Genomic DNA, 27,488 nt, shown 5'->3' with positions numbered 1-27,488 from the left:
CTACTTAAACTGAGGTTCAAGCTTGATATTTCTTGTCAGATACAATTGTATTACTTAATTTCTTTGAATCTTAGTTTGCTCATTTATGTTTACCATACAGAATTAATTTGGTACATCTACTATTATATACACAACTATATATGCAAACCTAACTTAGAAAACATACCCTGTCCAGAGTAATAAATATTTCTGAAATCAATACCACTGTAAGTTCATTTAACTACATTACTCACAGAAGCTTATTAGCAATACAAGTGTTAAATGGCATCTTCTATGAAGAATAAAAAAAAAAAAACAGGCCATATTGAGACAAGTGTTTTCCCTCAGTAGTCAGGGACTCTTTAGAGGCCTTAGTGGCAGGCATGTGATTTCTTCCACGGGTAGGTGTATTATTTCTGATGTTACCTGGCTCCCCTCCACTTCCAATTCCTAACAAAAAACCACCCAGTCACGCTAAAACTTATTATACTTCTACTTGTATCTATCTATCTATCTATCTATCTCTCTTTTTTTTTTTTTTTTGGTCGGTTGCGGGGCCCGAACTCTGGGCCTGGGCTCTGTCCCTCAGCTTTTCAGCTCAAGTCTAGTGCTCTACCACTTGAGCCACAGCGCCACTTCCGGCTTTTTCTGCTTATGTGGTGCTGAGGAATCAAACCCAGGGCCTCATGCATGCAAGGCCAGCACTCTACCACTCAGCCACCTTCCCAGCCCCTCTATTTATATTTAAATAGTACTATTTATATAAATTACAGAGGCAAGAAATACATTAAGATAGGAAATTATAAAGGAAACATCAGGGCTGAACACTGGTAGCTCATGCCTATAGTCTTATCTGCTGAGATCTGGAAGATTGAGGTTCAAAGCCAGCCCAGAAAGAAAAGTCTGAGACTACATATCTAGCTAACTAGCAAATTGCCAAACTGGAGGCATAGCTTAAGTGGTAGAATGTAAGATGAACAAACTGTGCACCAGCTGAGCAACAAGCTGAGAGTGAGGTTCTGAGTTCAAAGCCTTTACATTATGCTGCTTTCCCTTTTCAGTTCTTGAGATATAGAACTGTACACTCAAAACTAATATATCAGGCTGGGTGCCAATGGCTCATGCAATTCTAGCTAATCAGATCTGAGGATTGCAGTTTGAAGTCAGCCCAAGGAGTAACCTGAGAGTAAAGTCCATGGAGACTGCTATCTCCAATTAACGATCAGAAAACTGGAAGTAGCTGTGGCTCGGTGGTAGAATGCTATCCTTGAGTGAAAAAAACTCAGGGACAGCTCACAGGCCCTGAGTTCAAGCCTCACAATCAAAAGAAGAAAAGAACATATTTCAGAAAACAAGCTGCATGGCTGGAATGTGGCTTAGAGATAGAGTGCTTGCTTGCCTAGCATGCATGAAGCCCTGGGTTTGATTCTGCAGTACCACATACACAGAAATAGTACCATGAATCAAGTGGTAGAGTGCTAGCCTTGAGCTGAAGAGCTCAGGGACAGGCCCAAGCCTAAAAAGTTCAAGCCCCTCACAACTGGCGGGGGGGGGGGGGAGGGAGGAAAGAGTACTGCTGGGCTGGGAAGGTGGCTCAGTGGTAGAGTGCTTGCTTTGCACACATGCCCCTGGGTTTGATTCCTCAGCACCATATAAGCAGAAAAAAACTGGAAGTGGCGCGCTGTGGTTCAACTGGTAGAGCACTGGCCTTGAGCTGAAGAGCTGAGGGGCAGCGCCCAGGGCCAGAGTTCAGGCCTCACAACCGACCAAAAAAAAAAAAAAAAAAAAAAAAGTGCTGGTGGGATAGTGAGTGGGATGTAATGGTTCTAAGGCAAAGAATCTTTTTTTGTTTTTTTTGGGTCCGGTCGTGAGGCCTGAACTCTGGGCCTGGGCGCTGTCCCTCAGCTCCTCAGCTCAAGGCTAGCACTCTACCACTTAAGCCACAGCACCACTTCCGGTTTTTTTCTTTATGCTTATGTGGTGCTGAGGAATCGAACCCAGGGCCTCAGGCATGCAAGGCAAGCGCTCTACCACTGAGCCACCTTCCCAGCCCCTCCCTGAGCTCTTTTGCTCAAGGCTAGTGCTCTACTACTTTGAGCCACAGCTCCACTTCCAGTTTTTGAGTAATTTATTGGAGATAAAGAGTCTCACCGGAACTTTTCTGATTGGGCTGGCTTTGAACTGTGATCCTAAGATTTCAACCTGCTGGATTACAGGCATGAGCCACCAGTATGCACCAGCTCTAAGCATTCTTTCTTTTTGGCCAGTCCTGGGGCTTGAACTCAGGGCCTGGGCACTGTCTCTGCGACTCTCTTGTGCTCAAAGTTAGCACTCTACCACTTGAGCCACAGCACGTCTGGCTTTTTCTATTTATGTGATACTGAGGAATGGAAGCCAAGGTTTCATGCATGCTAGGTAAGCAATCTACCATGAAGCCACATTCCGAGCCTTCTAAGTGTTCTTATTTTGAGGAAATAGGATGAGGACAAGTAGTTGGGTGCTGATGACTCATGCCCATAATCCTAGCTGCTCAAGAGGCTGCAAAAGGCTGAGATTGGAGTTAAGGTTCAAAGACAGTCTGGGAAAACAAATCCAGTTAACCAGCAAAGAGCCAGAAGTAGAAAGGTAGCTGAAGTGGGAGAACACCAGCTTTGAGCAAAACAGCTAAGCAAGAGGGCTGGGAAGGTGGCTCAGTGGTAGAGTGCTTACCTTGCATGCATGAGGCCCCGGGTTCCATTCCTCAGTACCACATAAGCAGAAAAAAAAAACCGGAAGTGACACTGTGGTTCATGTGGTAGAGTGCTAGCCTTGAGGTGAAGAGCTGAGGGACAGCGCCCAGGCCGAGTTTAGGCCCACAACCGGACACCCCCCCCCAAAAAAAAATAAGCTAAGCAAGAGCATGCAGCCCTGAGGTCAGGCTGGGTGACATTTTAAGTGAAAGAGCACTTGTACCATTATTCTTCTCTTCATTCCAGACAAGCTTACTGATGAAACTCTCTGGGCCAGAGCCAGGCACCAAGGAGAGTGGGGTAGGAGTTGTGACCAAGTGGCTGGGAACAAAGACTCCAGGTAGAGCAGAAGGCAGTTCCTGGGCTACCTAGCTTGAATAATTCTTCCTAATGGACATTTGGATATAAATGTATTTAAATAAGGCTCATATATTTTAATTATTAAGTTGTCACTTTTGTCGGTCATGGGGTCATGACAGCCTGGGCACTGTCCCTCAGCTCAAGGCTAGCGCTCTACCACTTGAGCCACAGGGCCACTTCCGGCTTTTTTCTTTTTGCTTATGTGGTTCTGAGGAATCAAACCCAGACCTCATGCATGCAAGGCAAGCGCTCTACCACTGAGCCAACTTCCCAGCCCCTAAATTAAAAATCTTGAGACTGAGTGGGGGATTACCCTGCAATAGTTAAAGGGCTGTATGTAGAGTCTAAAGAAGATCTGAATGTACAAGAGAAGATGATGTGTTAACAGTAGGTTTTGATTATGGAGGAATGGGTCCTTAAGCTCAAGAAGAGACAGGGCTGGGAAGGTGGCTCAGTGGTAGAGTGCTTGCCTTGCATGCATGAGGCCCTGGGTTTGATTCCTCCGTACCGCATAAGCAGAAAAAGCCAGAAGTGGCACTGTGCCTTAAGTGGTAGAGCGCTGGCCTTGAGCTTAAGAGCTGCCAGAGTTCAGGCCCCACGACTGACTAAATAAATAAAAAATAAATAAATAGAGGCAGTCATTTGAAGCTGAAAAAGATATCAAAACAGATTCTCCCCTCACTACCTTTATTTTTATTTTGCCAGTCCTGGGGCTTGACCTCAGGGCCTGGGCACTGCCTCTGAGCTTCTTTTGCTCAAGGCTAGCACTCTATCACTTGAGCTACAGTGCCACTTGTGGCTTTTTCTCTTTATGTGGTACTGAGGAATCGAATCCAGGGCTTCATGCATGCTAGGCAAACAATCTACCACTAAGCCACATTCCCAGCCTCCTCACCACCTTTAGAAAAAAAAAAAAAAAATCAATCCTTCCAATACCCTGATTTTGGCTCAATGAAATTGATTTTGAAGTTTTGATTTCTAGGGGTACAAGATGATTAATCTGTATCATTTTAAAGCACTAAGTTTGGTGATTTGTTACATATATCACAAAAATGATCAATGAAAGAGGCATATTGCTGGGTGCTGGTGGCTCATGCCTTTAATCCTAGCTACTCAGGAGGCTAAGATCTGAGGATCATGGTTCAAAGCCAGCCTGGTTTGAAGCTAGCCTGGGCAGGAAAGTCTGTGAGAGCCTTATCTCCAATTAATCACGGAAAAAGGTAGAAGTGGAGCTGTGGCTCAAGTGGTAGAGCACCAGCCTTGAGCAAAAGGAGCTCTGGGACAGTAAGTACCCAGGACCACAGGTCAAACCCCAGGACCAGCAAAAAAGAAAAAGACTTTTGGGAATGTTCATACCATTCTTTTTTTTTTTTTTTATGTTCATACCATTCTGTTTTCATCTAAAGACTAAAAACAGTAGTACATTTGATTTATTCAAACTTTATTTGTGTATGTTCTGTAGGTATGGCATATATAATTTTAAAAATTGTTTTTTTTTTTTTTTGGTCGGTCGTGGGCCTTGAACTCTGGGCCTGGGCGCTGTCCCTCAGCTCTTCAGCTCAAGGCTAGTGCTCTACCACTTGAGCCACAGTGCCACTTCCAGTTTTCTGGTGGTTTATTGGAGATAAAAGAGTTTCACGGACTGGACTTTCCTGCCCGGGCTTGACTTTGAACCGCAATCCTCAGATCTTAGCCTCCTGAGTAGCTAGGATTACAGGCATGAGCCACCAGCGCCCGGCTGGTACTTTAATACATTAATTTTATAATCTGCTGATAAAAGGTAATATTCAATGGGATGGGGAAAAATCATTAGAAAATAGAAATTATTTCTTCAAAACTACTGATTTTGCTTTTCTTTTCTTTTTTTTTTTTTTGTTGGCCGTGGGGCTTGAACTCTGGGCCTGGGCGCTATCCCTCAGCTCTTCAGCTCAAGGCGAGCGCTCTACCACTTGAGCTACAGCGCCACTTCCAGTTTTCTGGTGGTTTATTGGAGATAGGAGTCTCACAGTCTCTCCTGCCCGGGCTGGCTTTGAACCGCAATCCTCAGATCTCAGCCTCCTGAGTAGCTAGGATTACAGGCGTGAGCCACTAGCGCCAGGCTGCTTTTCTTTTCAAAAGACTAAAGTTCAGGGCTGGGAAGGTGGCTCAGTGGTAGAGTGCTTGCCTTGCATGCAAGAGGCCCTGGGTTCAATCCCTCAGCACCACATAAGCAGAAAAAGCCAGAAGTGGCACTGTGGCTCAAGTGGTAGAGTGCTAGCCTTGAGCTGAAGAGCTGAGGGACAGCACCCAGGCCCAGAGCTCAGGCCCCATGACTGGCAAAAATAAAAAAAATAAAAATAAAAAAATAAAAAAATAAAGTTCTGGGCTGGGAAGGTGGCTCAGTGGTAGAGTGCTTGCCTTGCATGCATGAGGCCCTGGGTTTGATTCCTCAGCACGACATAAGCAGAAAAAGCTGGAAGTGGCCCTGTGGCTTAAGTGGTAGAAAGCTAGCCAGGAGCTGAAGAGCTGAAGGGCAGTGCCCAAACCCAGAGTTAAGGCCCTATGAACAACAATAACAAAAAAAAAAGACTAAAGTTCTGATAACTAGTAACAAATAATTGTGATTTTAAAACCTAAAAATAAACTGTTGCTTACCTAGCTTTGTTATGCATTGGTCGTAGAATTATAAATTACAAAAAAAAAGGTGAAAAACACATTTTCTGAAATAACACTAAAGAAAGGAGAAAAGAGGTCAGTATATACTAAATGATCAAAATGTCTTTTGGTTTTAACATATCCAAAAGTAGTAAAAATGATAAGAATCTCCCGAAATAAGTAAATATAAGAACAATTTATAAAACACATCAGAATTTTATTGCTTGAAGAATACAGCATATGAAATCACAAGAATGTCAAAATGAAGTCACTAGACTTTAAACATATAATACATCATCAGATGCAGTAAAATATTAATTAACCTGAATCTGCATCAGAAAGAAAGAAGTATGGAAAAATATCTAAGTTGTTTACTTGAGAAATAGATACACTTAAAATAGAAAGTAGAAGGATGTTACAGTACAAATTAGAAAAGCCAACACTTTTTAACTTACTATTTTTCCTAGACTAGACTACCTTTGGTACTTAAAACTTTAAAAAAAAAAATTCCTTTTATCTTGTCCAAACATACTTCATGGAACTTCAGGAAGTAACTCAAAACAACTTCAACTTAAAAATATTCAGCAAAATTATTAACCTTTTTGTCATGTAGGGGAAACATATTTGATAAATGTATAACAATATTTCCCTTTATCTAAAACTGTAAAATGTGGTCATTAAGAAATCTAATACTTACAAACTTTACTTACTTAGCTCTCCAATTAAAATTGGAATCCTAGCAGCTAGAATCTATTTCTGGGCTTGTGAATATAGAAATTTAAATGACTTGGCAACTGACATAGGATTTAATTACTTCATATTATCTTAAGTGGCTTTTCTTTCTGTCTCTGACATACAAATAATATGCCATTTCTGCAATACACTGGATTCCTTTAACAATCACTACCAAACTTTATTACTGAAACCAAATTAAAGCTTCCTCCTTTAAGGAGCAGTTTGAAACTACTTAAGTTTCATACAGAGCTGATCAGTTATGACACACTTTCTTACACAACCAAACTTTTTAAAGCTATCATTCAATTAGGATGGAGAAAATAATGCCATGTCAAAAGATAGCGCTGGACTCTCTAAGCCATCTAGTCAAGAAAATGTATAGGTAGTGCTAAAAACAAACACTAGTAAACTACAACTACAAGTTAAATTAAAAAACAAACAAAAACCCTTTCTTATTAGCTTTCATTTCTTATTCCTAGCAAAGGTCTGAATATTCATGAATCTCAGTTAAACCAAAGGAACCCAAGCAATTGTTTCAAAGTCCCACCTATATACTTGAAAAATATAAACACAGATGGACTAAGTAAGCAAGTAATACTATTAACAAGCATTGAACTGGAGTGAAATATAAGAATCCTGGCAGTCCTCAAAACTGAGCAGTCTTTTTAAATATAATAGTGTAGCTCAAGATAAATTATACCATGATAGAACTAGCTTTTACCTCCACACAAAACAAAAACAAAATAAAAAAATGTAACTCACCAAATTTATGTTAACTACTATTGAAGACACTCCTTTCCAAGCTGAATGTCTTCTTTTGAGGTTTTTCTAAATAAGTATATTTATCTGAGCATATTCTTACTGCCTGCATATATATATACTCATTATTTAAAAATTCAGACACTACAGAAATGAACTCCTTTTTTCACCAACCTGATCCAATACACCACATCACACCTAATTTAAAATTCCCAATTTTAGTTTGGTTAAAAGGGTAGAGGAAATGTAAATGCAGATTAAGAGCTTTTGTATAAATTTCACTATATTTTATAAACTTGAAGTTTTCTGTTAACACTGTTTATTGATCAAAGAAAGGGCTCACTGCTATCCAAAATTTCATAAACACCATTAAAAATTCAAAATTGATATTATACTGAACCTTAAATTTTCAATAGTTCAAAGAGATAGTTTGTACATGTATAGCACACAATGTATGAAACTTAACAGCAGACACCCCTAGAATACCAATGGCAAGTCCACCAAGATGCATACAAAATTACAGATAAGCATTTCTTTCACTGTTTTCTTGTGCAAGGAAAAACATTTATAGAGGAAACAGAAACTCAGCTGGTGAATTTCAGATATCATCATCATCATCTTCGTCTTGGGAAGATCCTGCCTGATTGGATGCACTGGCTGAGGCAGCAGCAAGCTGGGCTTGTTGGGCAGCTTGCTGCATTTGAAGCCATTCCTGTTGGGCCAATTCTGCTTGTTGCTGTCTAGCCTAGATATTAAAAATACAAACACAAATAACTTTTTAAAGATATAAAAGCAGATTTAGCTTTGGTTAAATGTAAGTTAAGCCAATTAACATCCTTAATCCTTACCAAACTTGTATATTTCCAAACTACTATGTAGTTTAGCTCAATTAAAAAAACTGCAAGGCTGGGACTGTGGCTTAGTGGTAGAGTGCTTCCCTCACATTCATGAAGCTCTGGGTTCGATTCCTCAGTACCACATACACAGAAAAAGCTGGAAGTGGCTCTGTGGATTAAGTGGTAGAGTACTAGGTCTTGAGAAAAACAAGCTCAGGAACAGTGCCCAGGCGCTGAGTTTAAGCCCCAGGACCAGCAAAAACAAAGACAAAACAAAAACAAAACTGCAAAGGTTGACAAAAATCACAACAGTATCTCTTTCCATCTTCTTGTGTTTCTCTTTTTTCCTTTCTTCTGTCCACTCACATTACAATTCTGATGTAAATACTTAATATAAAATTTTTTCAGGCAGGGCTCCAGTGGCTCATGGGGCTGAGATCTGAGGATCATGGTTCAAAGCCAGCCCAGGCATGAAAGTCTGTGAGACTCTTCTCTCCAATAAACCACCAGGAAACCAGAAATGGCACTGTGGCTTAAGTGGAAGAGCATTAGCCTTGAGCTGAAGAGCTGAGGGACAGTGGCCAGGCCCAGAGTTCAAGCCCCATGACCGACCAAAAAAAAACCCAAAAACATTCTGTGGTTAAAGTTCTCCAGCACAATAGCTCCAAGTACTAGGGAAAGAGAATTGTACTTGAATGCAATAGCTACTCAAATATTTCTCAAAGAATCTTTATAGGGCTGGGAAGGTGGCTCAGTGGTAGAGTGCTTGCTTTGCATGCATGAGGCCCTGGGTTCAATTCCTCAGTACCACATAAGCAGAAAAAGCCAGAAGCTGAAAGCTGAGGGACAGTGCCCAGCCCAGAGTTCAGACCCCATAACCGACCAAAAAAAAAAAGAATCTTTATTTCTTACCTTTCATATCAAGAATATCTATAAAATCAAAGGAGGGGGTAGCAATGCTCAACAAGAAAGACACTCATTACTCATGTAATTGTAACCCCTCTGTACAGTTTCTTTACAATAAAATAAAATTAAAAAAAAAAAGAAAATCTAGAAAATAAAACTTTTCTCATCTGGGCACTAGTGGCTCACACCTGTAATCCTAACTACTCAGGAGATTGAGATCTAAGGATCACAGTTCAAAGCTAGCCTGGACAGTAAAGTCTCTAAGACTTATCTCCAGTAAATCACCAGAAAACTGGAAGAGGCACTATGACTTAGTCTTAGCAAAAAGAGCTCAATGCACCTAGGCTTTGAGTTCCCGCCCCATGACTGACAAAAAAGAAAAAAAATTATCAAACACACAGAACATTTTCTCATTCTTGGTATATTTATTCATTGACATTCCTTGAAATTTACTATTTTTTTTGGGGGGGGGGTCAGTTGTGGAGCTTGAACTCGGACTGGGCTGTCTCTTGAGCTTCTTTTTGCTTAAGGCTAGCCATAGCGCCACTCTTGGCTTTTTCTGAGTAGTTTATTAGAGATAAGAGTGTTACATAGAATCAGAGGGAAATGAGAAAACATATAACACAGGGGCCCATCAGCTGCACTGGACACTGATAAAAATGAACTAAGCAACTCAAAGGCAGCGATGCGAGGGAGGGAATGAGAGGTAATGAGGGAACAGCTTACACTAAGCAAAAGGAAAGAAATGTAAATATCACCTGATGTGGGAGAAATAGTTGTATTGTCAAAACTCAAACTTTATAGACCATGATAATGACAATTTGCCTTGTAAAGGTTAAAATGTGTTTGTGACTTTAACTAAGTATCACTATTCTACAATACTGTAATACGTGAAATTTATGTAATCACCTAATTTCAATAAAAAATTTTTTTAAAAAAGAACATTATAGACTTTCCTGCCTGAGCTGGCTTTAAACCTTTATCCTCAGATCTTAGCCTCCTGAGTAGCTAGGACTCTAACTGTGAGCCATCAGTACCTGGAGAAATTTACTGATTTTTGTCTACTGAAATTGTGTCCATAGAGCTGGAAGTGGGGCTTAGTAGTAGAGTGCTTGCCTAGAATACATGAGGCCCTGGGTTTGATTCCTCAGCAACACATAAACAAACAAACAAATAAATACCCTTCCTCAAAATCAAACTGAAATTATTTTCTACTCCCAGTATCAATCTCTATGTAATAAGCAGGCAGAAGTTATGCTAGTTATGGAAACGAGGAATTTAATGTAAAGGATTTTAAGTTAACCAAGTATAAAGCTAGTGACAGGCTGAGTGTCGGTGGCTAAAGCCTGTAATCCTAGATACTCAGGAGGCTGAGATCTGAGGATCACGGTTCAAAGCCAGCCTGGGCAGGAAGCTCTGTGAGACTCTTATCTACAATAAACAACTAGAAAACTGGAAGTGGCACTGTGGCTCAAGTGGTAGAGTGCTCGTCTTGAGCTGAAGAGCTGAGGGACAGCGCCCAGGCCCAGAGTTCAAGCCCCATGACAAACCTAAACCACCCCCCCTCCAAAAAAACCCCCAAAGCTAGTGAAAGGCAACTGGAAAAGCATGAAGAGAGCACTAAGATATTATAGAGGTGTCAACTACAGGGGACAGCCACCAATGCTATAACTGGAGAACAAAAGAAGAGGCTGGAATTTTGAAAGCTGTAAGTTTAAAGGAACAATCATATGGAACTGAGACTCATAACTCTCATTAAAGAGGCATAAATTAGCTGGTATTAATGACCTGAGTTTGGAGGACCCAAGGATTGGGATCCACACCCATAAGGGAGAGGGTACCAGGACAGGCGGGTTCTGTAAGTATTAAACAAAATTCTAACTGGATTCGTTTTCTGCTGCAGGACAAACTGGTGCAGCCAGACAAGTACTACTGGGGTGTGGTGGAAAACACAGGTAATCCTAGCATTTGAGAGGTGAAGGAAGGAGGATGTTGAGTTCTGGTCCAGCTTGGGCTACAGAGTAAGATCCTGTCTCTAAAATCAAAACCATGGAGCTTCATGGAACTCAGCTATGGTGCTAATTTAGAAGGGTTTACTTAAAATGATACTCCTCAGTTCTAATGGCTACTACAGTACCTTACAGGAATTCTGATTTTTTTTTTTTTTTTTGGATCCAGTCGTGGGGCCTGAACTCTGGGCCTGGGTGCTGTCCCTTAGCTCTTCAGCTCAAGGCTAGCGCTCTACCACTTGAGGAATCAAACCCAGGGCCTCAGGCATGCAAGGCAAGCACTCTACCACTGAGCCACCTTCCCAGCCCAGGAATTCTGATTTTTATTCTATCTAAAACACTTCCAACTAAGAGAACCTAGTGAAAGAGGCAAGAGGGAGCCAGGCATGGTGGTACTTGGCCATCATCATAGCACTAGAAGACTAAGGCAGGAGGACCTTAAATTCAAAGCCAACCAGGCCTGAATATGAAGCCAGCCTGAAGAAGTGGGACTGTGGCTCAGTGAAAGAGCTCTAACCTTGAGCAAAAGAGCTCGGGGACAGAGCCCAGGCTATGAGTTCAAGCCCCAGGTCCAGCAAAAAAAAAAAAAAAAAAAAGCCAACCTAAGCCAGTATTTCCTAACTAAAAACAAAACCAAGCCGGCACCAGTGGCTCATGCCTATAATCCTAGCTACTCAGGAGGTTGAGATCTGAGGATCATGGTTCAAAGCCAGCCCGGGCAGGAAAGTCCGTGAGACTCTTATCTCCAATAAACCACTCGGAAAACTGGAAGTGGGACTGTGGCTCAAGTGGTAGAGCATTCACCTTGAGCTGAAGAGCGCAGGGACAGAACCCAAGAACAGAGTTCAAGCCCCACGACCAAACAAAACAAAACAAAACAAAAAACAGCTGAAAATGTAGCTTAATGGTACTAGCAAGTGTGCGACTCTGAGTTCAACCCCTACCCCGCAAAATACAAAAATTACCTTGCCACCTTTTCTTGCTCTGATTATTTGAAATAGAGGAATATCACTAATGGTGCTAATCCTTCAGACTAGGTAGTAGAATTGTAACAAGAAAGTTTTCTTCCTTCTCTGCTTTATTATCCCTTTGAAAAATAATAAAGGTAACCACCCAATTTAACTGCAAAGTAAAAATGTTACCATATTTTCTTTATGCCATTAATCATAAAATCTGACTCAGGATTTTTCTTTTGTGTATATGCCAGTTCTAGGGCTTGAACTCAGGGCTTGGGAGCTGTCCCTGAGCTTTTGAGCTCAATGCTAACACTCTACCACTTGAGCTACAGCTCCACTTCTGGCTTTTATTTTGGTAGTTGATTGAAGGTTAAGAATGTCACCAATATTCTTGCCCATGTTGGCTTCAAACTATAAACATTAGATCTCAGTCTCCTGATAGCTAGGGTGAGCCACCAGTTCCTACTGACTCAGTATTCTTATTAGCCCAACATTTTAAACCTAAGGATGTTAGGTATAATATTTCTTCCCTTTTTTTTTTTTTTTTTTGTCGGTTGTGGGGCTTGAACTCTGAGCTTGGGCACTGTCCCTGCGCTCTTCAGCTCAAGGCGAGCGCTCTACCTCTTGAGCCACAGCACCACTTCCAGTTTTCTAGTGGTTTACTGGAGATTAGAGTCTCATGGACTTTCCTGCTCAGGCTGGCTTTGAACCACAATCCTCAGATCTCAGCCTCCTAAGTAGCTAGGATTACAGGCATAAGCCACCAGCGCCCAGCACTTTTTTCTTCTTTTAAATGATCATTCTGCCTGAGAAAATATCAAAGTAAAATCATAACAATTATTTCAAGAGGCTCTTTTTAATTTACTTTTATGTAAACCAGAGTCAAACTGGGAAGCTCTAAGTATCAGACTCTACAATCAAGTAATTATACAGAGACTATACTTTTTTTTCTTTTGTGCAGTCCTGTCAGACACTGGACACTGGCCTTGAGCTTTTTTGTTCAAGGTTAGCACTCTTCCACTTGAGCCACAGCTCCACTTCTGGATTTTTGGTGGTTAATTGGAAATAAGCATCTTATGGACTTTCCTGCCAGGGCTAGCTTCAAACCACAAACCTTAGACTTCACCCTCTTGAGTAGCTAAGATTATGGGCATGTCCACCAGTGTTCAGCATGTATTACTTACTTTTGCAAATAATTCCTGTTGCTGTCTTAACAACTCTTCTTCAGGAATGCCAAGGTTTTCCAAACGGGAACTAGCCTTTCTTCTTTTTAATGCAACTGTCTTGCATTCTTGTAAAACTTCTTTCACTTCACTGATGTATGAACCAAAGCCCAAACTTTCCAGTGCTAAAAAAAATGAAAGATAGTAAGATAACCAATGGAACATAAAGTTTTGTGCTATTTCACCCCCACCCTTCCATGTCGCTGTTTTCTAGTAATTTTTGTCTATTTTATAGTTAGACAGCAATTGTTTAGGTGGCTAAGATAAATTTTTATTAACTTCTTAAAGAGTAGATTGTAAATAAGTTAAAAGTAATGAAACATTTCAAAGAACAGACATTTACTTTTTCTTTCTTTCTTTTATGTGTCTATATTAGAACTGGAACTCAGAACCTTGGCACTGTCCCTTAGCTTCTTCTTTGCTCAAAGCTAGTGCACTACCACTTGATCCAGCTCCTAGCTTTTTGGTGGTTAAATGGAGTTGAGTCTCAAAAACTTTCCTGCTGGTATCAAACCACGATCCTCAAATCCTGCTGGTGTCACACCATGATCCTCAGATCTCAGTTTTCTGAGCAGCTAGGATTACAGGTAGAAGCCATCAGGCACCCAGCTCTTTCTTTCTTTTTTTTTTTTTGTTTGGTTGGTGGTGGGGCTTGAACTCAGGGCCTGGGTACTGTCCCTGAGCTATTTTGCTCAAGGTTAGCATTCTACCATTTTGAGCCACAGCTCCACTTCCAGCCTTTTGGTGGTTAATTGTAGATAAGAGTCTTAGATATTCCTTTCCCAGCTAGCTTTGAACCTCCATCCTCAGATCTCAGCTCCTGAGTAGCTAGGATTACAGGCATAAGCTACTGGCACCTGGCTCTCTAGTTTTTAGAAGACCACAGTATTGGGCTGGGAGGTGGCTCAGTGGTAGAGTGCTTGCCTTGCATGCATGAGGCCCTTGGTTCGATTCCTCGACACCACATAAATAGATAAAGCCGAAAGTGGCGCTGTGCCTCAAGTGGTAAAGAGCTACTAGCCTTGAACTGAAGAGCACAGGGAGGACAGAGTTCAAGACCCACAATAAAAAAAAAAATAGACCATCGTATTTCCTGTGAGGAAAAACAAGAGGTCCTGTAGTAACACATGGTTTTAAAGAAAATATCTTTTCTCTACCATTCAACTAAGTCAAGCATGAAGTCTTTAAAGAATTAAAAAAATTTAGCCAGGCATTAAAAAAATTCAAAAAATCTAATGTATTTGAATTTGTAATATATTTGTTAATAATGGCTTATGATTTAGCTTAGGGAACATAGGCTGCTAATAAAAGCTCTACTTAGCTTCAGTGGGATAAGAAGAAAGAATAATTTTTTTCCTTTGTTCAAGGTACCAACAGGTTATGCTGGTATAAGTATGTAACCCTAGTACTCAGGAGGCTGCGACAGGACCAGCCAAGTTAAAGGCCAGCCTGAGTCACACAGTTAGTCCTAGCTTAGAAAAAAAGTAAAAATTAGAAAAAAATAAAACAAAAATACATAACTCAGTATTCTCTATTGTCTTGTCCCCTTTATGGAAAGAATATAATATAGTTCTCTTAAAATACATTAAGAGGATGTAGCCAAAGTGGCTCTTGGCTCATCAGCTTGGTAAAGGATTCTGAAGACCTTTAGGAAGCATGCCCTCCATGGTTTCACTGCTCCCAGGTCAGCAGAGAATGAGTAATGGCAGAAAACAAACTCTACCACAATGTCACGTACTTAGCAGTATTCAGGAACAGCTGGGTGACAAAAGGAAAACATCATCCAGTGGCAGAGCACCTGGCAAGTATGCTTGAGGCCCTGGGTTCTAGCACAAACCCCACCAAGGTTAATAGGTCAATTTTAAGAAAAACTGATTATGTGTTAACTTACATAATGCAAATTAGACATATCCCTTTGGAAAAAATATCTGAATAACTATTTAAGCAACATAGAATCCTCCTTCTCCACTTTATTATGATTTCAATTTCTCTGCAATCACTCAGTTCCTCTAATTTCAAAATTACTTCACATTCACTTTCCAGACTAGATTGTGGTTTAGCTTCAGAGTAAGACTTCTTGAAGTGTGGTCCATGGACTTGTGCCAGATGGGTTTGTAATGGTTATTGCTTATAACAGTTGTGATAAGTTAAAAATCGAAATTCAAAGTAAGCATTTAAGAATCTTTATAAAAATTTGACAGTCTGGGCTGGGAAGGTAGCTCAATGGTAGAGCGCTTGCCTTGCATGCCTGAGGCCCTGGGTTCGATTCCTCAGCACCACATAAGCAAAAAGAAAAAAGCCGGAAGTGGCGCTGTGGCTCAAGTGGTAGAGTGCTAGCCTTAAGCTGAAGAGCTGAGGGACAGTGCCCAGGCCCAGAGTTCAAGCCCCACGACAGGACCCCCCCCAAAAAAAATGACAGTTTTATGTCTATTATTTTTCTTTTTTATTAAGTTTTTTATTGTGAAAATACCACACAGAGGGGTTACATTACATGAACAAGGTAATGAGTACATTTCTTTTTTTTTTTTTTTTGGTCCGGTCATGGGGCCTGGCCTATCTTTAAACTGCGATCCTCAGATCTCAGCCTCTTGAATAGCTAGGATTATGGGAGGTGTGAGCCACTGGTACCCAGCTAAAAAATATTTTTTGAGCGCCATATCTATCTTAATTTTACTAACTTCCCATATTTCTTGCAAGGCATGCACTCTACCGCTGAGCTACCTTCCCAGCCCCTAACTTCCCATATTTTTTTAAGTAGGTGCTCTACCATGTAAGCCACACAAAAGCATTTCTTTTTTTTTTTTCTTTGCCTGTAATGGGGCTTGAACTCTGGGCCTGGGCTCTGTCCCTCAGCTCTTCAGCTCAAGGCAAGCACTGTACCACCTGAGCCACAACGCCACTTCTGGTTTTCTGGTGGTTTATTGGAGATAAGAGTGTCATGGAGTTTCTTGCCCAGGCTGGCTTTGAACTGAGATCCTCAGATCTCAACCTCCAGAGTAGCTAGGATTACAGGCATGAGCCACTGGCACCCAGCTAAGCATTTCTTTAAAAACTTATAGTTTCGGAGCCGGGCGCTGGTGGCTCACGCCTGTAATCCTAGCTACTCAGGAGGCTGAGATCTGAGGATCGAGGTTCAAAGCCAGCCCGGGCAGGAGAGACCGTGAGACTCCTATCTCCAATAAAATCACCAGAAAACCGGAAGTGGCGCTGTAGCTCAAGTGGTAGAGCGCTCGCCTTGAGCTGAAGAGCTAAGGGACAGCGCCCAGGCCCAGAGTTCAAGCCCCACGACCGAAAAAAAAAAACAAAAAAAAAAAACTTATAGTTTCGGGCTGGGATGTAGCTCAGTGGCAAAGCGCTTGCCTAGCAAGTGCAACATCCTGGGTTCGATCCCCAGTACCAAAAAAGAAAAGACAAAAAAAATACAGTTAAAAAAAAAAAAAACCCAAACAAAAACTTACAGTTTCACAAAGCCAGACACTCCGTGAGACTCTCATCTTCAATAAACAACCAGAAAACCAGAAGTGGCACTATGGCTCAAGTGGTAGAGCACTAGCCTTGAGCTGAAGAGCTGAGGGACAGGGCCCAGGCTCAGAGTTTCAAATCATGACCCACAACTTCTCAAAACATCTTTTTCTTTTTTTTTTTTTGGCGGTTGTGGGGCTTGAACTCTGGGCCTGGGCGCTGTCCCTCAGCTCTTCAGCTCAAGGCGAGCGCTCTACCACTTGAGTTACAGCGCCACTTCCAGTTTTCTAGTGGTTTATTGGCGATAGGAGTCTCAGGGTATCTCCTGCCCGGGCTGGCTTTGAACCACGATCCTCAGATCTCAGCCTCCTGAGTAGCTAGGATTACAGGCGTGAACCAAAGGCGCCCAGCTTCAAAACATCTTTATAAATGAACTTATGCATAAAATCTACTTCAACTAGACTGGAACTTTCTGACTCATATTAAACTGAAGTTGGCATATACTAAAGTTGAACTATTAAATATACTGCTAGCTACAGCTGCACTTTTATTCCATCATGTCAATCAAAAATCTAAATATATGCTTGAAAAGAATAAGCTCTCCTCAAAAAAGACAGACTGTAATGTGTTATTAATTTTTGGAACCATCCCCACTAGTGTACAGTAAACAAATGTATTAGACAAATCCTTTGAAATCTTTTGCAATTTTCATTAAAAAGGCAACGCTGACTAAAGGTTCCTTTCTTTGTATGTTATAAAAGGAAATTATAGTAATTTATGTTGGAAAATACTGTGACCCATGAGAGTGATCATACACCAAATGTAAAAATAAAAACACAAAAGGAAAAATAGACAACTTGGTTTTCATTTTACTTGCTACTCAGCACACTAAACCAGCAGAAAACAATACTAATTTTAAGAATTAAATATGCAGCCAAGTATGGTGGTACATGTCTGTAATCTCAGCATGTAGGCACTGAGGCAGGAGCATCTCCAGGTATAGCCTGGGTTTAACAGCAAAATCCTTTTATTCCCACTCCTCTCTTCCTCCCACCCCACCCCCAAAAAACCAAATATACTTTGTCCTAGCAGTTTTTCTCCAATGTGCTGAAATGGCAGAGTACATACATCTTCCATTGTAGGAAAAAGGCTCAGAGTCTACACACACAGATAACAAACACCTATATATACATACACATATACATATACATATAATGTATATGCAGAGATCCTTGCAAGCAAGCATTTTATCACTGAGACATATACCCAGCCAGACAGGGTATATTTTAAATTTACTTTCAGGATACATAAAATATCAAAGTGAACCATTTGATCTTTTGTCCATATTGACAATAAAATATAGATAAGGTCAATATGAGCAGATGTGTTCTCCATTTAACAATAACTGCAAAAGTCAGAATATTATTACTATTAATATTATTGGTCTTGGGGCTTGAACTCAGGGTCTGGGGGCACTGTCCCTAAGTTCTTTTGTTCAAGGCTAGTGCTCTACCAGTTTGAGACAGAGTGCTACTTCTGGTTTTCTGGTGGTTAACTGGAGGTCAGAGTCTCATGGCCTTCCCTGCCCAGGCTGGCTTCAGAACTCAAAACCTCTGATCTTAGCCTCCTGAGTAGCTAGCATTACGGCATGAGGCACCAGCACCAGGCTCAAAGTCAGATTATTAAAAAGTAATAAAAATACCAGGAACCAGTGGCTCACGACAACACCCAGGCCCTGAGTTCAAGATCCTGGAGCAGTGCGTACACACACACAATAAAAATGATAGAGAAGGGTGTAAGGCACCAACTTTGATTCCTCCATCCATCTCTATCATAAAAATGATAGAGAACTGTTTATGAATGTGATTAAATTTGATGGATTCTTTTGTAACTCCAAAAGGAATAAAACTGTGATTTTAATTAAGATTATTACAAAAAAGTTATCACATCAAATTGAAGGCAACTTTAAAAAAAAAATCATTGTGACTAGTAATTATCCCTCACCAAAACCACATCAGAATAGTATCCCAAATCGTATTACTGAACTCATTCCTTTCCAAAATAAGAAGAAATGCACTCTTCAGAAGTACATTTCAATAGCTTAAGTGTGTGAATATATATGTAAATATATACACATTCACACACATATTATACAATACATATGCACATACACACACACACCCAAATTGGAATGGCTGCAGGAAAGGGAAAAGTTCCATTTTAAAAAATCATCTTTTGAGCAGCTATGGCAGTAGTATTCTTCTGTAATTCTTGCAATCTTGAGTAGGAGGATTGAGTTTGAAAGCAGAGTGGGCTACATAGTGAGACCCTGTACCATAAAGAAAAAACTCTTTCACATACGCTTTCAACCCAAGCTTTTAAGTCTTATCTCCAACGATCAAAAAACAAAAAGTTTTTACTTTTTTTTTTCCAGTCCTGGGGCTTGAACTCACGGCCTAAACTTATCCTTGAGCCTCTTTGTGCTCAGGACTGAAGCTCTACCACTTGAACCATAGTTTATTGGAGATAAGAATCTCACAGAATTTTCTCCCTGGGCTGGCTTTGAACCCTGATCCTTAGTTCTTAGCCTCCCGAATAGTAATCTTACCTAGGATTACAGACATGAGTCACCGGTGCCAGACTAGTTTTTACTTGTCTTTTTAAAAAAAAAAAAAAAAAAAGTAAAGAAAATGTGGAACATTCACTTTTTTCTTAAGACAAGAGGAGGACTTTGGTAACCTGTTGATGAAAGGTTCTCTGATCAAGTCATATTTTAGGCAGAAAATAGACTCCCTTCATTCAACAGCAATAAGAGTTATACTGAACTCAATCGTTAAGCCTCTCTCCCACCCACTTGCTGGGGTTGGAATCCAGAATCTTGTAGGCTAATCTAGCACTCTCCAATTGAGCTACACACAATCCCTGCCCCAGAATTTTTTTGTGTTCAAAAAGTGAAGTATTTCCTTAAAACTGGTGAAAAGGTCAGGTGAGGAAGGGATGCTCTGACTCCATTCATGCTTGAAGTTCAGTCTAAATTTTAACTACCACGGGAAAACATTCTCATGTTCAACTTTGTAAGCAGGCAATTCTGGTGGCTTTTAAGATCTGGTTGTAAACAGTATTTATTTTTATGTTTGGGTTGCCCTGCATTCACTGAATGAAAGGTGCGAAGAATGACACCAGTAGTTGTGATCTCCCTGTCCCTGTGGCTTCCTCATTAACAGAACTCAACAGTTAAAAGGAAAGAAGGTTTTTGACAGGCGACGGCCCATCTTCACCAAAACCCACCCAAGCCACTTACCTTGTATGACATGCTCTGGGGAGATGGTTTTCTTCTCCGATTTATTGCAGATCTCGTTGGCTTCGGAAGATATAAGGTGAATGAATTCAGTGCAGCAGTTCACCACCAGCTCGCGGGCATCGTTAGCCACACGGACATTAGGGAGAGTCTCTTTGATCATTTTATTTATAGCAGCTCTGGGGATAGTAAGGTCGTCATCGTTGCCAGAGGAGGAGGCCATCGTACCTTCCTGTCTGGTCGAGCCCAGACTTGAGACGCCCCCCTCCCCCGCCTTCCCCCTCCTCCGGTCCACTCCTCTGCCCGGACTTCTGCCCCGGCTGCCCAGAGAGCGATCCCGGGGAGGCCCCCGCTCGGAGGAGAGGGTGCCGAGACCAGGAAGGAGGCTCGGAGCTGTGGACAAGGCGGGGAGCACCCGACTGTGGGCGAGTTCCGCGAGGCCGAGGCGGAGGCGGGGGACCCCCGGTCGGGGGCGGGAAGCGCGGCGCTCGGAAAGCGGAGCGGCTACGAGGGGTCGTCCAAGCGGACCTCAACCGTGCCGGGGACAGAGGCAAGGTCCGGAGCTCCCGGCCTGGCCGCGGTACCGGGGGGACACCCAGTGGACTCGGCTCTACAGAACCGGAGTCGCCGCCGCCGCCGCCGCCGCCGCCAGCAGCCGTTGCCGCCGCCGCCGCCGCCAAACCATCCTCCAGACACCCGCGCCGCCGCCTCACAACATGTCGGCCGCGGCCGTCGCTAGAACCCCGGCGGCCGCGTGGGGACGAATACGGACAGAGCCAAGCCCGGAGGAACCGTAGTGTCGGTCGCTGCGGCCGTTTAGCCGAACGCACGTCGTGAAAGGCGAAGCAGCAGCAACGGCGGCCTCTCCGGAGACCGGAGAGGACAGGTTTGCTGGAAGCCGCTCCCGACACGCTTTGCGCCACCGGAAGTCTCGTCCCCTCCCTCCCGGACTGATTTCCGGGTGTGGCGGCGGCTCTGCCCCCACCCGCGCCGGCGGGAACCGCCCACACACGCCGGCCGCGGCCCCGCCCGATGTTCGGGGGCCTACGGCCCGGCCCGCGCCCCCGTCACGGAGCTGCTCTGCAGCTGGGCGCCAGGCCCAAGGAAAGGTGCGAAGGCCCGAGTGACTGGTCTCCGCCCTCCCGGGCCCGCGAGTGGGGACAAAGGCGCGGACGCGTGTCGCCAGATCCTTCTTGATGTCCCCTGACCGCCCCGACCGACGCTGGGCGGCCTGAGGCCCGCTCTCGCTTGTGGGGTGCAGCTTTGGAGGGGAAGAGCCAGGCGCGTGGGACCGGGCGGCGGCCCTCCGCCCACTTCCTCCGATGCACGGAGGGGTGGGAGGCCGGTCGCCGCCGCGGGCCGGGCCGGAAGCCGGAGCTCAGACCCCGCGGCGGGCCGGAGGTTCCCGCTCGGCCGCCCCGGGCGCCCCGTCCCGCCGCCTCGGGAGAGAGGAAACCCCGGGGTTCGTCGGGCCTCCGGCGACGAGGACCGGCAACGGTTTCCGGTTCCTTCCCTAGCTGCATTTTTCCACAAACGAAGTTTGTTCCGTGCTGCCACGTGGAAGCAGGGACTACGTGTCTGGATGGGGTGTTGTAAAAGGGTAAACCACTTCAATCCGTCGGGCACTCAAGTTCACCAGAGTCCTTTGGCCTTCATGTTGTAGATGCCACGCGGCTTATTTGGAGTGCTTTCCAAGACACAGCCTATCACGTTGTATTTTAGTTGCACTTGGAGAGCCAAGCGGGCCTAGCCCAGTCCTACATTATTTTTTCAGTTAACATTTTCTCCAGAATACTTGATGGCTACTTTTTCGTGGGGCTTGAACTCAGGGCCTGGGCACTGTCCTTGAACTCACCAGAACCACAGCGCTTCCGGCTTTTTCTGTGTATGTGGTACAGGGGAATCGAACCCAGGGATTCATGCATTCTAGGCAAGCATTATCACTAAACCACATTCCCACCCTGAGATCTTTTTTTATTTATTTATTTTTTTTATTGTGAAAATACTGTACAGAGGGGTTACAATTACATGGGCAAGATAATGAGTACATTTCTTATCAAGCATTGTAGCCTCCTCCTTTGTTTCCCCTTTCCATCCCATCCTCACCCCTCCCTTCCCCCCCCTCCCCAGATTTTTTTTTTTTTATTATTAGAAAGTACTATGTAGTGCTAGTGTTTGTCAGATCCGGGTCGTCTTCAGTAATAAAACACATGTAATATGGCTGAAATTTAATGTACCAATCCTTACAGGTATTTTAAATAGACTTAGTGTGCGTGTGAACTCAGGGTCTAGATTCTATCCTGTAGCTTCTTTTGCTTTAGGCTTGTGTCCTACCACATGAGCCATACCTCTGTAAGGTCGGTTCCTGGATGGTGAGCAGACTCCATCCTCCTAGCAGCAAAGTTTCCACCTAGTACCTGCATTACCTAGGCAACTGGCACACCTGAGAGAGGTCACATCTGCATCTGCTGAGGTCACATCTGAATTAGTTGTGGTCACACCTTTCTCCGCCCATACTCTAGATAAGGCTTAGCCCAGACCCTGACGCTCTCTTTCCCAGGTCTTTCCCCACAGCTTGGAGAGCCAACATGGCCTGGTGCTAGCCAGAACGATGAATAAACCTACCCTTACCTGAATACCACGTGCGTGGTGTGGTGAGTGGTGTGATTCTTACTGGGCAAGCTCTTTTTAAAAAACCTAACCTCCACTTTCAGCTTTTTGCTGCTTAATTAGAGAAAAGAATCTTGCCGGGCGCTGGTGGCTCACGCCTGTAATCCTAGCTACTCAGGAGGCTGAGATCTGAGGATCGCGGTTCAAAGCCAGCCCGGGCAGGAGAGACCGCGAGACTCCTATCTCCAATAAACCACCAGAAAACCGGAAGTGGCGCTGTAGCTCAAGTGGTAGAGCGCTCGCCTTGAGCTGAAGAGCTGAGGGACAACGCCCAGGCCCAGAGTTCAAGCCCCACGACCGACAAAAAAAAAAAAGAATCTTAATGGATTTTCCTACCCAGGCTGACTTTAAACCACAATTTCCAAACTCATCCTCCTCAGTAGCTAGGGTTAGACATAAGGCACTAGCTAGCACAGACTTGGTTTTTTGTTTTTTGGTTTTTTTTTAAGTCTTGCCATGCAGCTCAGGCTGGCCCCAAATGAATTCTCCTTCCTCTACCTCTCAAGTGCTGACATTACAGACATGCACTACCACACCTAGCATCCTTTTTAAAAAGGTTCATCTAGTTTTTAAAATGTTATACTAATTTTAGCACACTAGAGGCTATGAGAAAGATTACTTTTTCTAAGTTACAAATGTACTCATGTTCACAGTAGGGCTTGTAAAAAGAATCCTTGAGCAATACATCGAAGTTTTAGTTAGCAAAACTCTGGTAATCACTGACCCATAGATATTGTATCAGCTTTTTCTTGCCATTAAAACGCTGCTTCTGGGGCTGGGAAAGTAGCTCAGTGGTAGAGTGTTTGCCTTGCATGCATGAGGCCCTGGGTTTGATTCCTCAGCACCACATTAGCAGAAAAAAAGCTGCAAGTGGCAGTGTGGCTCAAGTGGTAAAACGTTTACCTTGAGCTGAGGGACAGCGCCCAGGGCCAGAGTTCAGGCCCCACGACCGGCAAAAATAAAAAGTAAAATGCTGCCTTGCCAGGTGCTGGTGGCTCAACCCTGTAATCCTACCTAAACACTCTGGAGGCTTGAGATGTGGGGATCATGGTTCAAAGCCGGTCCAGGCAGAAAAGTCTGAGACACCTATTTCTAGTTATACTCCAGAAAACCAGAAGTAGAGATGTGGCTCAAAGGGGTAGAGCACTAGCCTTGAGCAAAAGAACTCAGAGACAGCACCCAGGCCCTCAATTCAAGCCCCAAGACAAAAAAAAAAAAAATAGCTGTGTATTATTTCTTAGGAGTGTCTATATTAGTTGAGCAGCTCCTAAGTCAGCTGTGGATTGGGTAGGTGGCTTTATGGATTTGGGCTAGACTCACATAGTTTGGTAACCAACTGGCTGCCACCAGATTTAGAAAGGCCTTCTTTTCCATTCTCTGGCACTTTTCTCCAGCAGGTAAGCTTGGGCATGCTCTTGTGAGGAAGCGGGAACTGTTTACCTATTTATCTGTTTACTCAGCAGGTCTCCTATGTGCAGGGCACTGTGATGAGACTTGGCATCTAAACAGTAAGCTGAAGGGGACACAGTGTAGCAGGGCCATGATTGTGGTGTCACAGGCCCCCCAGCACAATGGAGGACCTTCCACATCAGAGCTGCTATTTGTTGTGGTTTGGATATGGTTTGAGGGTCCCCGATTCGGAGAGAGTGGAAACTCAATTCAGTTATGGTGTTCAGAAGTGGGGAGTTTGCCACAGGATAAGAATTAAAGCTGTTGGAGTAGAGTTGTCATGAGTGACTGCTGTGGCTTTATACAAAGGAAGGGAACTCAGGCACACACCCACTGCACAGGCGGTTTCCCTGTCTCTGGCAATGTGATGCTCTGCCCTACCTTGTGCTCTGCCAGCAAGGAGGCCATCACCACAAGAGGCCCCTAGACCTTGCAGCTCGAGAACTCTAAGCCCAGAAACCCTCTTCTTATTTTATTTTTGCCGTTCCCGGGGCTTGAACTCAGGGTCTAGTCTAGCACTCTACTACTTGAGTCACAGCGCCACTTCCAGCTTTTACTGTTTATGTGGTACTTAGGAATTGAATCCAGGGCTTCATGCATGCTGGATAAGCACTCTACTGCTAAGCCACATTCCCATCCCAAGGGTTGGTTTGTGTTTTCTTTTTTTCATCGGTTGTGGGGCTTGAACTCTGGGCCTGGGTGCTGTCCCTGTGCTCTTTAGCTCAAGGCGAGCTCTCTACCACTTGAGCCACAGCACCACTTCCTGTTTTCTGTAGTTTATTGGAGATGAGTCTCACAGATTTTCCTGCCCAGGCTGGCTTTGAACCGCAATTCTCAGATCTCAGCCTCCTGAGTAGCTAGGATTACAGGCATGAGCCATTGGCACCCGGCTCTGTTTTTTTTTTTTTTTTTTTATTGGTCGTAGGACTAAACTCTGGGCAGGTGCGTTGTCCCTCAGCTCTTCAGCTCAAGACTAGCGCTCTACCACTTGAGTCACAGCGCCACTTCCAGCCTTTTCTGCTTATGTGGTGCTAAGGAATCAAACCCAGGGCCTCAAGCATGCAAGGCAAGCATTCTACCACTGAGCCACCTTCCCAGCCCTCTGTTTTCTTTCTTTCTTTCTTTTTTTTTTTTTTTTGGGGTCCAGTCGTGGGGCCTGAACTCTGGGCCTGGGCGCTGTCCCTCAGCTCTTCAGCTCAAGGCTAGCGCTCTACCGCTTGAGCCACAGCGCCACTTCCGGCTTTTTCTTTTTGCTTATGTGGTGCTGAGGAATCGAACCCAGAGCCTCAGGCATGCAAGGCAAGCGCTCTACCACTGAGCCACCTTCCCAGCCCCTCTGTTTTCTTTTTAACTGCATTTGTCTTCTATTTTGGTATTTGGGATGGAACCAAGGATATTGTATACTTGCTAGACAAGCGCTTTGCTACTGAGCTACATCCCAGCCCAGCTGTAGAAGTTGCATCTTTAATAATGTACATATACAAAGTGGACATTTCTTTATCTCTAGTGAGGACATTTCAACATTTTAATGTCCATTCGCAGAGCTTTCATACAAAGCAACATGATAAGTCACTTTCATGGAATCAAATTTGCAAATGAGTTAGGCACTGGTGGCTCAAACCTGTAATCCTAACTACTCAGGAGGATCTGAGATCTCAGCTCAAAGCCAGCCCAGGGAAGGAAAGTCTGTGAGACTCTTATCTCCAATTAACCACCAGAAAACCAGTAGTGGCACTGTGGCTCAAGTGGTAGAGCGCTAGCCTTGAGCTGAAGAGCTCAGGGACAGCGCCCAGGCCTAGAGTTCAAGCCCTACAACTGACAAAAAAAAAAAAAAATTGCAAATGAATACTGTAAAATAAACTAGAACCTTGAAAGTTGTGTGTGCATGTGTGTGCACGTACCTGCGTGTGCATGCACATGTGCAGGTGAGTACTTAAACTCAGGGCCTGGGTATTATTCCTTAGCTTTTTCACTCAAAGTTGGTACTCTACCATTTGAGCCACAGCTCCAGTTCCAAATTTTTGGTCATTAATAGGAGATTAAAAGCCTCATGAAGGAAGCTGAGTGCCAGTGGCTCACACCTGTAATCTTAGCTACTCAGATGATTGAGATCTGAGAATTATGGTTCAAAGCCAGCCAGGGCGGGAACGTCTGTGAGACTCTTATCTCCAATTAACCACCAGAAAACTGGAAGTGGCGCTGTGGCTCAAGTGGTAGAGTGCGTGCCTTGGGCTGAAGAGCTCAGGGACAGGGTCCAGGCCCAGAATTCCAGCCCTAGGACCAGCAAAAAAAAGTCTTATGGAGGGAAAAAGTGGGAGAGTGCATGGGAAGGGGTGACATTGTCCAAAATGAAATGTACTCTGTACCTTACTTAATGTAACTGTAACCCCTCTATACATCACTTTTACAATAACAGCAATTTTTTTAAAGTCTCATTGACGTTCCTTCTCCAGGCTAGCTTTGAACCTCAAGCCTCAAATATCCCAAATAACTAGGATTACAGGCATGAGCCACCAGCGCCTGGCTCTTTTAAAAATATTTACACAATTTATACTTTCAGTATTAGAACTGGTGCTACAAAATAAAACACACGGCATAGTGAATTGTAAAAAGGCTGATCTTATTTTTTTATGTCAGTCATGGGGCCTGACCTCTGGGCCTGGCGACTGTCCCTCAGCTCGTCAGCTCAAGGCTAGCACTCTACCACTTGAGCTACAGGGCCACTTCTGCCTTTTTCTGCATATGTGGTGCTGAGGAATCAAACCCAAGGCCTCATGCATGCAAGGCAAGTACTCTACCATTGAGCCACCTTCCCAGCCCCACCTGACCTTATTTTCTTAAACCTAGCATATAAAGTTTGGATTTTAAGTGGAAAGAATTGATGAGAAGATTCCTGTTGCAGGAAGTTAGAGCAGGTGCAATGAGAAAGGATCTAGGAGGGGAAGAAGCCAGAGAGACATACTCCATGAAATGAAGAAAGCAGAATTATGGAGGAAAGTGAGAACCATTTTAAAGGAATTACCCTGAAGTACTGATTTGGAGCACAGCCATTATTTTATAATAGGAGACACAACATAAAATCAAATTTGTCCCTTGGGAGGGAAAAGCCTCTTTTCAGGCTGAATTCCCCAGCCACTTGGCTTGTTTTCATCACTGTAAATGAACACTGGGGAAAGAACAGGCTGAGTCTGCCAAGCAGTCCACCTGGCGTGTTCTGGTAACCACAGTGGAGCTCTTTTCCCAGTCAGGCTCACACACAGGACATGCTGGTTTTGATACCAACATTAATTTGTACCAAATGCAACAAAGTATGTCTGTCTCAAAGTATCTTATTAGAATATAAAGGGAAAAGTAAGTTACAGTTGTCAGTCTTTATAATGATCTAATAACAAATGAGATTTAACTTTATGAGATGGGTAGGACAGTACTGACCACAATGAGATTAATTGACCAATTATAGTATTTTTTTTTTGGAGTATCTCA

At 43.5% G+C, this 27,488-nt stretch overlaps 1 protein-coding gene across 1 annotated transcript; it reads right to left on the bottom strand.

Annotated features, from left to right (window-relative positions):
* Positions 1-5,926: 5,926 nt before the first annotated feature.
* On the bottom strand, positions 5,927-20,189 carry Dr1 (down-regulator of transcription 1). Its single transcript, XM_070007691.1, has 3 exons — positions 19,890-20,189; positions 13,088-13,251; positions 5,927-7,941 (listed from the first exon to the last, which is right to left on the bottom strand). Exons 1-3 carry the CDS (start codon positions 20,107-20,109, stop codon positions 7,795-7,797), a joined length of 531 nt encoding a protein of 176 aa, XP_069863792.1. The 5' UTR covers positions 20,110-20,189; the 3' UTR covers positions 5,927-7,794.
* Between the last annotated feature and the right edge of the window lie 7,299 nt (positions 20,190-27,488).

The sequence above is a fragment of the Dipodomys merriami genome, unplaced genomic scaffold (assembly GCF_024711535.1).
Source record: "Dipodomys merriami isolate MVZ:Mamm:240054 unplaced genomic scaffold, mDipMer1.0.p SCAF_7, whole genome shotgun sequence".
NCBI classification, from domain to species: Eukaryota; Metazoa; Chordata; class Mammalia; order Rodentia; family Heteromyidae; genus Dipodomys; species Dipodomys merriami.
Note: the sequence above shows the minus strand (reverse complement) of the source record. Positions and strands in the feature narration are given on the sequence as shown.